At 37.3% G+C, this 13,813-nt stretch overlaps 1 protein-coding gene across 1 annotated transcript; it reads left to right on the forward strand.

Annotated features, from left to right (window-relative positions):
* Nucleotides 1-1,529: 1,529 nt before the first annotated feature.
* LOC146488349 (uncharacterized) lies at nt 1,530-13,724 on the forward strand. Its single transcript, XM_085123462.1, has 6 exons — nt 1,530-1,863; nt 6,037-6,069; nt 8,546-8,650; nt 9,469-10,693; nt 11,661-11,768; nt 12,634-13,724. Exons 3-6 carry the CDS (start codon nt 8,582-8,584, stop codon nt 12,945-12,947), a joined length of 1,716 nt encoding a protein of 571 aa, XP_084979588.1. The 5' UTR covers nt 1,530-1,863; nt 6,037-6,069; nt 8,546-8,581; the 3' UTR covers nt 12,948-13,724.
* Nucleotides 13,725-13,813: the final 89 nt, after the last annotated feature.

Raw genomic sequence — 13,813 nt, forward strand, 5'->3', positions numbered from 1 at the left:
TTAGCAAGTTTCAATCCCCTTCAATTCTCGCAATCTTTTGCCAAAGATAATTAATACTATTTTCTGTGAATTAGCAGGTTTGTTTTTAACAAAACTGAACCATGATTTTAACATTTCCATTGATACAAATATGTTTTTGGCCATGCCAAGTAACGTACAATGCAAACAGCTGAAACTCGTCCTTTAACATCCTTTTACACACGATGCTGGAAGCGTTGATTCTTGATAAGGCTGTTTACAAGTTTTCATAGTTGTATCCCCACTTAATCTTGACTACCAAAGGTAAACGACATTGATTGTCTCTTAAAACGTCAGCTTACGATCGCAGCATTCAGTCCACAAAAATGTCAATGTACACTATGGGCATACTACCACAGGGAAGCCTGAACTCGAAGCCAAGGCTCTAAACAAAGACACGCAGGATGAAAAATCAAACCCCTTTGTCTTTACTATAACTTGAAAGAGAGTATTGGCAAGCTACTTGTAGGTTGTCTTCGCAATGTTCAAATATCCCTGGTATCTATGTGGCATATATCCTAGAAACGCAAAGCTGCAGAGCGTCTAGTCATTGCGTTCTCGTGTTGGTTACAAAAAATACAGTTTATTAAGCTACGGCAAAGGTAATGAAAAAATGTTTACTTGAACTGTTTAATTATGTTAATTTTCTTCAACCAAGTATACACGTTCAATACAAAAGCAAATGGCACAGAAAGTAATGATCAACAACAAATTTCGATGTTCTCAGGCTTGCACTCAAGCAAGCACAAAAAGGGAGCAAGCAGGCCAAAGTTAGTGTTGACACAGGAACCTTTCAAAAGAAGAATTATGCCACGTGTGTCTAATCGGCTTACTGTTGCGATTACTAGTACGCTTGCGTTACTCCAGTGGCCTTTGTGCTTAATTTGCAACACACGTGCAAAATATATCTAATTCGCTCCTGGTATTAATCTCCAGTTAGCAATAATCAATGATTTCATTGATGATAATTTACCAAATCACCAAAACATCATTAGTTTTGACGGTTTTTCAGGTTTACAGAACTGGAAAAATATCAGGACAGTTCCAGATAAATGACGCGAAACTGAAAGTGTTTTTTTCCATAGTTTAGGGGAATCCCCGATTCTCTCGAAAAACATAAAACATAAAGAAACATAAACATAAACATAAAGACAGTAGATATTACAGAACTGAATGTTCCTTCACTTGTTTTGAAGCTGCAAGTCCGAACTTTATGTTTGTTAGTAGCAGTTTGGGTTGTAAAATTCAATGCAATTCACTATCATTGTATTTGTAGCCACAGATCTACTCACTGATGCAAACATGATATGTTAGCCACGAACGAGTGTGTTTTGTTGTCGTGTTCCGGTTTCCATAACAACAAATTACAAAAGGCAAAGGCACATCACTGCCAAGTCGCCTCGAGTCCAAAGTCTTCGTCACTACATTGACATTTCAGCAAAGGAGAACACAAACCTTGTGATGTACTATGCTTTTCATGGAGCATAGAACCTGCTTTATGTCATTCGATTTTTTCTTTGTTAAAGTAACGAGCTTTACAAACGAGCGATTTTTATGCGCACGTGAGTGACATGTGAAAAATACGTATTAAAGAGAGTCGACCGGCATAATATTTAATAATCTCCCGCAGAGTCAAACTTCCCTCGTTCGTAGGTTTAGCATTTTAAAACTTCAAGAGCTGTAAACGAAATGTTTTAGGCGCCAAGATAGGAAGCAATTTCCGAATTCCTACAATTTTTACGTCAAGACAGTTTCCACATAGAAACAGTGGCATAAATTCATAATCGAGTGTTTCCCGGCTAAGCCGACCGGTTTACTTCCCAAACACTTCCGCGATTCTGGACGGTGAGGGTAAAAGACGGAATGAGTTTGCGGAATGGAATGTGGAATGACGTGCGGAATGGCATAATTATGCAAAATACGAAGTGCGGAATGACATAATTATGCGAGATACGATTTATGCATAATGACTCACAGAAATACATTAAACTGAAAAAGCAAGCCTTTTTTTGGGCGCCAATTTGCAAATACAGCCTTTCTGTAACCATTCAACCGAAGAATGCATCACAAAAACCCAAACGATGGTATCTTCGAATTCAAACTTTTTTCCTTCGATTCTCATCGCATAGCCGTTGATGCAACATAGCAGCTCGTGGACTTTTATCGTTCGCGAGTGAACACAAGATTTTTAATACATTTGCATTAAAGAGGCTTGTTTATTTACGTAACCTGGTTTCCATTCCACACGAGTCGTCCGCCATTACGGGAGATGTATACAACTCAATCGAAGGCTGGTTAAACTTGACATGTTTCAAGCTTTCACAGCGCCTCGCAGGAAAAAGACGTGAGTAAAGAACCGCCTCTGTTTATTTTTGAAACGATTTATGTCACTTGTCGAGGATTTATCTGGTTATGACGAATGTGTTGTGGTTCGGTCATGCTCATTTCCGTTGTTTTACGTTTTATATTAATCAATTTATCATACACAGCCAAACACACACACTCGCAAAAAATAAATAAATAAATGAAAACGAAAATAAAAATTTAACCGCAATCTATACCGCAGAACTCTTTCCCCGTATTTTGACGTGTAGACTTCGGTTTTTTATTTTCGAAGGAAGGATCTTGATGTAACAAATTTTCAACTCCAACATTTAATAAGAAACTATATCTAAGCAATTCGGGAAAGATTTCTGCACAGCCCCATACATTATTTATCCATGCACAACTGTCACACTAACCCACTTCCGAAAACGACGAGCGTGAAAACAGAGTGTGAGTCGCAAAATGTATAGATAATTATGCATGGGGCTGTGCAGATATCTTGACGCAACTCGTACTAAAAATACTGTCAGAGACTAATGTCACTTGAAGCCTACTTTCTTGTATTGTACTGGTTGTCCCATACCATTAAAATCTCGGTTTTAGAGAGGAAACATGAAATTCAGTCCACTTTGGAGAAGAGAGGGGTAGGGGGAGGGGAACTGCAATAACTGTTGCAACGTGTTGAAATAACACCCATACCCATTTTGAACCATGAATAGTGCATGTCCCTCTGACTTATCAGTGATGGAATCACCTTCAGCGTGTATACTTTACAGTTAGAAGAACTTGCAAATAAATCATACTGATAACATCCCAAAATATTCCTAAGATGGAGAAAGCTTCTTCACCACTGTAACAACTATCATCCATCACAATGGCTGAACAATCCAGTCACATTGTATTTTATTTTCAAAGTATAAAACATGTTACCCCAAACATTGTTTATTCTGATCTTTGAAGTGGGTATCTAAGTTGGTGTTTCAACATTATGCTAGCTTATAGTGGGGCAAAGCCTTAAAGAAAATGTTAGTATTATATACTGGTTTTTCGGCTTTTTTTTCTTCTTCTTCTTTTACTGACCATTTTGTCTGATACTTGAACTGTCTCAGACAAATAAAAACTAAAATTGATCAGTTTTTAGAATTTGCTTTTAAATTTTGGCCTAATTAAATGATAATGCATCTTTGTTGTATACTGGCAAGGTTCCACATTAAATCATTTTTTTTTTGACATTTTACAAACTGTAAGCAAGAACATTTCAACATCACTTTGAAAACGATAAGTTTGTTGCGTTGTTTTCAAATTACATGACATAACTAATTATGTAATGAACAACTCATTTTTTGGCGTGAAAACACCCTTGCTTATATTATGCTTAAGTATCTTCAAACTTTATGTTAAATAAAGATACTGTTTGTAGAGTTTTTATATTACAAGCGTTATATATGTGGACATGGAAACTGCTATGACAACTAGAATTACCAGCTAAAGTTATGGTGGACATAGTTTTGGTTGTCATAAGAGAGGATCAAGTATATGTGTGGGCTTAATCCTGTAATGGTCATACATGACTTATTGGAATGATGACGATTCCCCTTGGTTTTTTTTTAGGTCAGTCATCAAGAATCATAAAAATTAATTTTTAAAAAATTATGTGTACGTAAACAAAAAACAAAAAAACTCTGGTTGTATGGTTGACCTAAAAAAAAGTCATAAATAGTGAACAGCTGGGTATGTATCGGAACATGTATGGAGAATTCATACTTTTGATCCTCTCTTGCTTGTTGTTGTTGTTGCCAAACATTAACTCCATGTGAACAGCTAGTTATTATTACTCTACACCCCAAGGGGAAATGGGAGGTCAATTTTAGGGCGATGTAAAAATGCTTGTCCCTGACAGGGGTTGAAAATGTGCAGTTTTGTACCATTGCGATGGAAATCTGAATCTCTGCTTTCAAAACCTCAAAGGAAAGCTTTTTTGTTCTGTGCAATGCGGAAACTGCTTGATTATTTCAATATTTTGTTTTGGTAACCCTTAAGGAAACTACATTGGGGCCACATCTATGCCAAGAGAGTCTGCTACAATTTAGAACATTCTGTTCAATATTTTTGACGGCTTGTCCCTTCAGTTTTATGTAAGAGTCCCCCCCTTCCCCTGGGGTGTAAGTGTGGTTATATTACATGTTTTTAGAGCTACTTGAGTTACTGTTGTTGAGCTACTGAGCAATCCAACCTTTTATGGGTTTACCTATGTGAGACCTGTGATACTCACCAATCAGATAAAACAAGGAAAACCAAAAAAGTCAACAATAGGTTGAGTCTAGGAAAACTTCACAGGCTCTTGTAATGAGGCACAGACCATAATACCGTAAAATTCCAGTTACGGGTGGGGATACGTAAAAAGGAAATGTCACTGGCTTTTTTAGGGGCAAGGGGGGAAGGGGTGTTACGTGCTTATATAAAGATCAAACATGGGCCCATAAGTGGAAGATTGGTAGGGGTTTATCACGGAATAAAATTTTCGTTTACAAATAGATGGCCCAAAAATCGAGGCGATTTATTAGCAGGGGAGGGGGACTTAAAACCGGGATTTCATGGTATGGGATAACCAGTACAACACAAGCTTATATCGATTCTTTAAAATAAAAGAAGAATTACGGTATGGTATTAATTACCGAGGCTGGTCTCTTGCAGTATTTTTAGTACGAGTTGCGTCAAGATATCTGCACAGCCCCATGCATAATTATCTATACATTTTGCGACTCACACTGTTTTCACGCTCGTCGTTTTTGGAAGTGGGTTAGTGTGACAATTGTACATGGATAAATAATGTATGGGGCTGTGCAGAAATCTTTCCCGAATTGCTTAGATATAGTTTCTTATTAAATGTTGGAGTTGAAAATTTGTTACATCAAGATCCTTCCTTCGAAAATAAAAAACCGAAGTCTACACGTCAAAATACGGGGAAAGAGTTCTGCGGTATAGATTGCGGTTAAATTTTTATTTTCGTTTTCATTTATTTATTTATTTTTTGCGAGTGTGTGTGTTTGGCTGTGTATGATAAATTGATTAATATAAAACGTAAAACAACGGAAATGAGCATGACCGAACCACAACACATTCGTCATAACCAGATAAATCCTCGACAAGTGACATAAATCGTTTCAAAAATAAACAGAGGCGGTTCTTTACTCACGTCTTTTTCCTGCGAGGCGCTGTGAAAGCTTGAAACATGTCAAGTTTAACCAGCCTTCGATTGAGTTGTATACATCTCCCGTAATGGCGGACGACTCGTGTGGAATGGAAACCAGGTTACGTAAATAAACAAGCCTCTTTAATGCAAATGTATTAAAAATCTTGTGTTCACTCGCGAACGATAAAAGTCCACGAGCTGCTATGTTGCATCAACGGCCATGCGATGAGAATCGAAGGAAAAAAGTTTGAATTCGAAGATACCATCGTTTGGGTTTTTGTGATGCATTCTTCGGTTGAATGGTTACAAAAAGGCTGTATTTGCAAATTGGCGCCCCAAAAAGGCTTGCTTTTTCAGTTTAATGTATTTCTGAGTCACTATGCATAAATCGTATCTCGCATAATTATGTCATTCCGCACTTCGTATTTGGCATAATTATGCCATTCCGCACGTCATTCCGCAAACTCATTCCGTCTTTTACCCTCACCGGATTCTGGAAGCTGTTTTCAGCGGACAGCCGTCCCGTTGCCCAGGTAAGATTTGTTCTGTGAAGTATCACTAAATTATATCAGTTTGTAACGCGTAATGATCTTAAAAATCGTGTACTGGTTGGCCAGTATCACTCAGGTCCCGAATGCCAAAAGAAAGTTTTGAAAATCATTTAGTGGACAAAATATTATTACGACTCATAATCGTCGTCAGTTTACTCTGCCGTTGCAATACAGCAGTATCCATAACTCGTTGTTACTTAGCCAACGAGTAGATGGCTATATTGTTGTCGAGCATATTTCCTAGAAAACTAGTTAAAGAAGGTTCAATGCAAACAGTAATGCAAGTCTTCTGTGTTTGAGTCTCGTGGAGACGAAAAAATTTAACCTTTCGTGCGACTGAGATATTGTGACGTCTTCTCCGCCCGGTGTTTTCGAGTTGTGGACACTACAAAATGAAATTGCATTTTGTGCTTCTTAATTTTGTTTTGCTCGCGAAAGATGGATTTTTCATGTTCAGTAATTGTAATATCGAGAAATAATATACTCGATCCGAATGAATAAACCTATGCGGTGCCGTTTAAAGGACAACTGGTTGGATTATTGAACGGAAGCCATTGACCATCACACTAGCAAATAGTACATAAAATAATGATTAAGTACTTTAGGTTATCTTCAATCAATGTTATGAATTGAATAAGTGTGTGTCTGCTGGCGAATAATGACATAATGAAAAGACAACAAACAAGTTGACTTTTATCGCCCACAGCGGAAGTTCAAATTCCTGCAGGTTATATGCTTCACAGCTGATAAATACCGTAATCATCGGCGGCCATATTTTCGAGACGACCAAATTATTTAATACCAATAATTAAACGATGAGCAAGAAAGTGCTATTGTAGCTATATGGCAGTTAGAAAGATTATACCCCAGTATATGTAACAGACGAATGAATTGGCAGTGTTCTGTCTCGTTAAATTTAAATATTAATGCCTTTGGTTTCGCTATTATACTTTTCTCTTTTGAGGCGTTAATTTGAAACATTCAGTTTCGTTCTCGTTGTTTTATTGACCGTACCCACAGTAAGACGAAATGACGGCGAGAAGAGAAGCCATATAGACCGTCTCGGGGTTCAAAACATTACTGCAAGTACATTCGAGATTAAAGGTTATTCATGAGCAGCTATCTGATTTTCACTTTGTTATTGTGCATGCATGTTTAAGATGAGACGATTCATAACAATACGCACCATTGCCTTTACTCTCGCAAAAATTGTCTTTCATAACATATGAAATGAAAGATATAAATTATATGTAACATGTTTAGACATTTATAATAATAATATATTAATACAATATCTTCATATATATAAAAATACTGAATATATCCAAATTATTTGACAGGAAGAGTTAAGAAACACTCACGGGCCTTTAGTAGTGTCTTCTTATAATAACTTAAATTATGAAAATATTGTAAATCCATTTTATCCATGCTCCGATTTTAATTTTCCTTTGTTTTTGTATATAGTAATGTATAATAATGAGTATAAATTAATGAAAATTGAACCAAGGATAAAACTGAACCATAACATATATATGTATAGCTGACAAATAAATTTGAAACAAAAGCTGACATCTATTTCTCGTTCGGTAGATAATTTGTTGTTATACATTTTTTGCAGTTTGTGAATTATTTCGCTTAGTAAAGTATATTGCTTTGTTGAGTACATAATTCCACTAAACTCTTGTGATAATAAGACATTTTTGCAGTTCCTCAAATATTTCGCTTATTAAAGTATATTGCTATATTAAATACATAATTCCACCAAACTCTTGATAAAATTTTTGTTTTGCTCATTTAAGTATATAACCGCATAATAAATAAATAATTATACCAAGCAATTAGTCCATCGTCACAAATTTGATTTTTTGGTTGATAAATCAGGTATTTTGGTTGGCATTCACTGTTCTAAATTATTCCTGATCAGCTATCTGATTTTCACTTTGTTATTGTGCATTTTAGGATGACACAATAATAATAATAATAATAATAATAATAATAATAATAATAATAATAATAATACCGTTGCCTTTTCTACCGCGAAAATGGTCTTTCATAACATATGAAATGAAGGAATGATAGATGATATAAATTTTATATAACATATTTACACATTTGTAATAATAATAATATATTAATACAATATGTTGGCATTTACTGTTCTAAATTTCCGTGCTTAATTTCTTTACATTAGTTAGACCATCAGGACAAGACATCGGCTATTAAGTTACTTCCATTTCATACATTGCCCTGAGTGATAGCCGCAAATATTTTACACAAGGCACATAAACTTCAAAGACCAAATAACAAAGTATGTCACTTATATATCATGTTGTAATTTAAACAACATGGCAAAATTCCAATTAGACCAGAACAGTGCACGAATAGCCATTCTGTGGATATACTTCTTAAATAATGGCCGTTCGTTCGTTCATTCATTTTATATTACCTTTTTTCGCAGCATTCAACTGAATTGGACAAGGCATTGAAGCCAAACATGCTGGAATTAGAACCAGAGCTTATTAAACTGGTATTGTTCATCGTTGGAATTGGTTTTCTGCTGTTGGTAAGGTCAAACATTCATAATATATGTACAGAGTTAAGGCATAGTATTGCAATAGTAGTAGTCGTCACGTTTACTTAACCAATATATTTATATTTAAAGTTTGTTTTGATAACACATTTCTTTCAGATTCAAATATTGCACAGCACGTTACAATGCTGCCCTTGACTAAATATTTTGTGAATCAAATTACTTAACTCGAGTTAAAACCTGTACCATAAATCTACCCACATTATCAGTTTTTAGCGACTGTTCGATAACAGTTGGGAAGCACTTCAAAAATCTTAGCCAGATATTTCAAATAGCAAACCATTTCCATCCTGGCTAACCGAAGTGAAAGATAACCAAACCAAGCTACTGCTTTAACGTTTATAGAGTTTTTATATATATTAAGTGACACTAGAAATAGATAACAGCAATGTGAGATTGGATCCTACACTGCAGTTAGGATTAGAAGACAGAGAGGAACTTTAATGATTTTTAGTGGTGTTTTGCTTTCTGTTTTGGATCTTTTTTGTTTGTTTATTATGGAACGTACATTTGATTGGTGTTCAACATTAATTAATATTAATACCTTTACCAGTTCCAGGTAGTAAATTTAATTATTGAGTTTTGGAATGGAGAGACTGACATGTTCAAGAGTAACGCATCTCAAACTGAACCCTATTTGTTAATAATTTCCCTCTTAACGATAAACCAGAAGTGTCTGACTAAATATAACAGGTTTGATTAGCAATACACGAGGCATCTTGACAAGGCATCAAACAGTAAAAAGTAACTGAATAAATAAATTGCGTTTCCTTTTATCTTTTGCTGGCTAGATGAAATCCTTCTGGGATGAGCTGCAGGAAGATAATGAAGAGTTTTATCCGGATGGACTTGATCAATGTCCTCAAGAGACGTATACACTTGATGAACATGGCAGCAGTAGAGTCAAGTGCATTTCCTGCCCACAATGTCCGGCAGGAACAGAACCTACACCACCATGCGGCAAAACATTGGCTGTAAAACTGACTGGTGAATGTGTCCCATGTGGAAAAGGAACTTTTTCAGATGAGACTGGAAGTGCTGCTTGTAAGGCATGTTTTGACTGCGGTTCAAGGGAGGTTGTGAGCTCCTGCACAACACGGAAAGATGCAGAATGCAAGGAGTGTCCTTCGTCGCACTATGAAGACCAAATGACGCATGGTTGCAAACATTGCTCCTTTTGCTGTGGAAGAAATACTGCTGCTCATCTGGAATGTATCACGTCAAAGATGTGCAAAGGAAACTGTTCTCAGATGGCAAAATTTAAAAGAAAATACACTTATTCCATTTTTAGTAAACTGGCTGCAAAAGTTATGAATAATTTTCACGACGCAACTTCAGCGTCAACGTTTTACAGCCTTCAGAAAAGTCGACAGGAAAGGTCGATACAACAAGAAAATACCAACATTGAGAATCCCACCCTTTCAGAGATAATCAAGAAAGACATGAGTGTTCAAGTTGCGGATGGAGAGGCTAGCACGAACAGTAACAGCAGGGAAACGAGAATCATCCTTGACTCAATTATCAATAAACAGCTTACCGGGAAAGAAAGCAAGAAACTGCAGTTCTTTAGACGTCCTGGCAATTCAAGCAGTACTCAAAAAGACAAAACTGACAATCACAGGATGCAACTAGACAAGGAATCAAATACTTCACTGAAAATTTATTTTCAAAACAATGCTGCTAATACTGTCGAGACGGATGACAGACCTGTTTCTACTACACTTCAGCCAACCGCTTTTCCGGGCACACATCCGACAAATCATTTTGAAAACATGATGCCGCCCACACAGGTTCCTATGCAAATGCCTTTGGCGGCATCGAGAACTAGAACACAAAAACCTCCTCTTATAAACACAAGCTCATTTCTGAGTACTTTTTCGGGAACTATTGCTGCATTCTTCGTCCTAGGACTCATAGGGATTATTGTGTATATTGTGGTCAGAAAGTGTGCTAAAAGACCCAGGGGTTACAAGAAGTTGAACTGGACAAACAGTCCTGGGTATCAACAAACTGAATGTAAGGATCCAGCATCTAACTTGGTTTCTTTAATATGGCTTTTAACAAAATGCCCACTCTAGATTTTAAACCTAAACCAAAAGCAGCATTTTGCAATGCCGTCAATTATCTTAAAGAATGTCTAAAAAAACAAGGGGGATCCTTCAGGAAAGCTCAGTTCAAAGGGAGATTTCGCGCGATATAGATCTTTTTTTCTGAATTTCGTCCCATTTTTTATGCCTTGATTTTTTTACGTAAAACGTGGCCATAGGTTTTCACTTCAGATTTCACATAATATTCATCTTGAGTAGCCCAATCACCCAAGTGAGGTCTTTCCTTGGTTACTGTTAACTGATAGCTTCTGTTTTACCAGTTGATATATATTTCCTCAACATTACAACCACCGAAATCCATTACATCCTGCGTCAACAAATTCTGTCGTGTTCGAATTAGGTCCTTTTCCCAATTATCAGTTTATATCCATCATTTTCCCAGCTCTCAAAAGTACAGTATAGGTATCGTAAGGTCATGGGTTTAAGTTCCGTTAAAACAAGAAGATTCTCAACGTTATTATTATCCAACTAACATTTGGACGAAGGGATTTGGCCCATAAAATTTTTATCTCCGCTTCCAAAAAAAACCTGATTTCCCCGGACCACCTCATCAACGTTTTTGCGATAAAGTCGGCCAATCGATAATTGCAGTGAGTTTAAGTCAGTATCGATACCCATGGCCATCAAAATCTTATTCGGGATGCAGAGTTTGGGTACAGGAGCATGTAAAGATTTTACACGGGGCTTGAATTTTTTTTTATTTTGGAAAGGGTTTCAAATGTAGCGTTTCACTGTAACTGTTAGAATATAATTGTCTATTTTGGATATGTTGCAAAAGTTCACTGTCACGAAATTATTTTATGTGTTATTTATTAACCAAACACTAAGAATATTTTGACAACACGTTGTGTTACTAATGCAATCTATCAAAACAGATGATGACGCACTCGATGAATCCACGACCAAAGACGAGAAGGAGTGCTTAATAGAGGGAGAGGCCAGTAAGATGTTCCATCCTGACGATGCTGTCAAAGTCTTGAATGGTAAGAATGTACAACATATGGATGGTGTTGACCCATATCCCTGCCTTGCCTAGAACTCTCCCTGTGTCCTTATTCCTTACACAGTTTATTATCAGAGACACTCAGGCTGTAATTTAGTGTAAAAGCGACTAGGGTGTCTTGATGAAGCGCTCGTTCACCACGAAGCCATTGATCAGCAGAGTACCGCATCGCATTGGTGCGTGGAGGGCCCGACTCTTCTTGGGACTAACATTTTTTAAGTGTGGATTTCTCACGTTTCCCCGTGTCACAGGGAATTCAGTCCATTTAACTCTTGATCTACCTTTTTTCAATATACAATTAAACGTTCGGAAACCACAGTGATTTGTTGTTGTCACGCTTATTAATGTACTGCAAAAAACAGTATTATGCCTGCGACACACCTAGCGTTTTTATACGCCGATCGCGGGAAATTTGATCGCCAGCGAAATCGTAAGCGATTTTCGCCAACGATTGATGCGGGGACACCTGGCGATTTTTTCCACCGACCGCGGCGATGCGGCACTTGAACATTGTTCATGAGATAAAATCGCCCAACCTGATTGATTGACTTTACTGGCAATTCGCAGCAGTGAGCGTAGAAAATCGCGGGAACGGGGGCAACTGGCAAACGCCGGTGAATTTAATCGCCGATATCTGACGTGCCAGATATCGGCGATTTTATACGCCGATAGCGGCGATCGGCGAAAATCGCAATCGCTACATCGGGCACAACTGGCGATTTTCGCCAATTGCGGCGATCGGCATATAAAATCGCCAAGTGTTTCGCTGGCTTTAGCGATTTTTACCGAGAGAGAATAACAAATTAAATCCAAATTTCAAAGCACAAAACTCTTTTCCGTTATAGACCTCAACTTGTGCGAGATTCCACCAGATCTTGAGGACATCTTGGTTGTAGAACTGGATGTGACACACGGCAGAGGTAAAAACAAAGTGTTCGGTTGGGAGAAAGTGGGAAGTGCTGCTGGTATACCACGACGTGAACTCAAGTATTATCAAAATGAGTACTTACGTCCTAATGGAAGCCCTACAAAGCTACTGTTAGACAAGTTAGGAAGTCAAGGAAAAACCATTTCAGATCTCCTTGATGTACTTCAGAAGCCCAGAGTGCAGCTTGGTAGCGTTGCAGCATCGATTAGGCATCGAGTAACAACAGTATGAACACTTTAGTCAGGCACAGTGCTCTAGTTGATAGCCATTCCACCTGACATTCGGTATTTTGTGCCAATGCGGCCTGGTTTTGGCCTTTGTTTTATTTCCTTAGAAAGAAAAGCGTACCCCACACTTCTCACCCATGTGCATCTCCGAATCTTTAAACCAATGGTGATAATAATGTCACGGACTAATATACTATGCTGAAGTAGAGGCACTACCTTACTGGCGTTAGAATCTGTTGTATGGGTCTACCGCTCGAGTGCAATTTCATCTGTTACATGCCAAATTGAAACTAAACGCGGCCATCAATTGTCAGCCACATGTTGATGTTCTCGGAGGAATGCTCTGATAATTAAAAGTGTTAGTGTCACTTGGGGTTATCCGCAAGCGAAAGTAAATAATACGAAGATGACAAAGAAATTAACTTAGAAACAAACAACGCAGCGTTACTTATTATCATTTCGAGTACACTGCTGTATGATGGACAGTGTAAAGTGGTAGCTTTCGTTTCGCCGAAATTGACTTTATAACTGTCATGTTATTATTATATTCAGATATTTTTTTATACAAATGCAAATGAAAATTATCCTTCTTTAAACGTTCTATTGTTCTTAGTAACTGTATAATACTAAATTTGAAAGCAGAAAATCATTAACCGTTTCGAAAACGGCTTAAGATGGCTTAGATTAGTTTACAGCAGAATAAAAGACCAATGTACTCTGTCATTACTTAGAATACAATAAATGACCTCTCTCCAGTGGGGAGAGAAAATGTTGAAATTTAGATGCCTAGTCTCCTGGGGAGTCTCCTGGCCCTGTCACTGATGCAAAGCCACATTACACAATAGTAGCGTACAATTTCTGAAACCTGAT

The sequence above is a fragment of the Pavona decussata genome, unplaced genomic scaffold (genome assembly GCF_977016875.1).
Source record: "Pavona decussata unplaced genomic scaffold, jaPavDecu1.1 SCAFFOLD_11, whole genome shotgun sequence".
In the NCBI taxonomy this organism is placed as follows: Eukaryota; Metazoa; Cnidaria; class Anthozoa; order Scleractinia; family Agariciidae; genus Pavona; species Pavona decussata.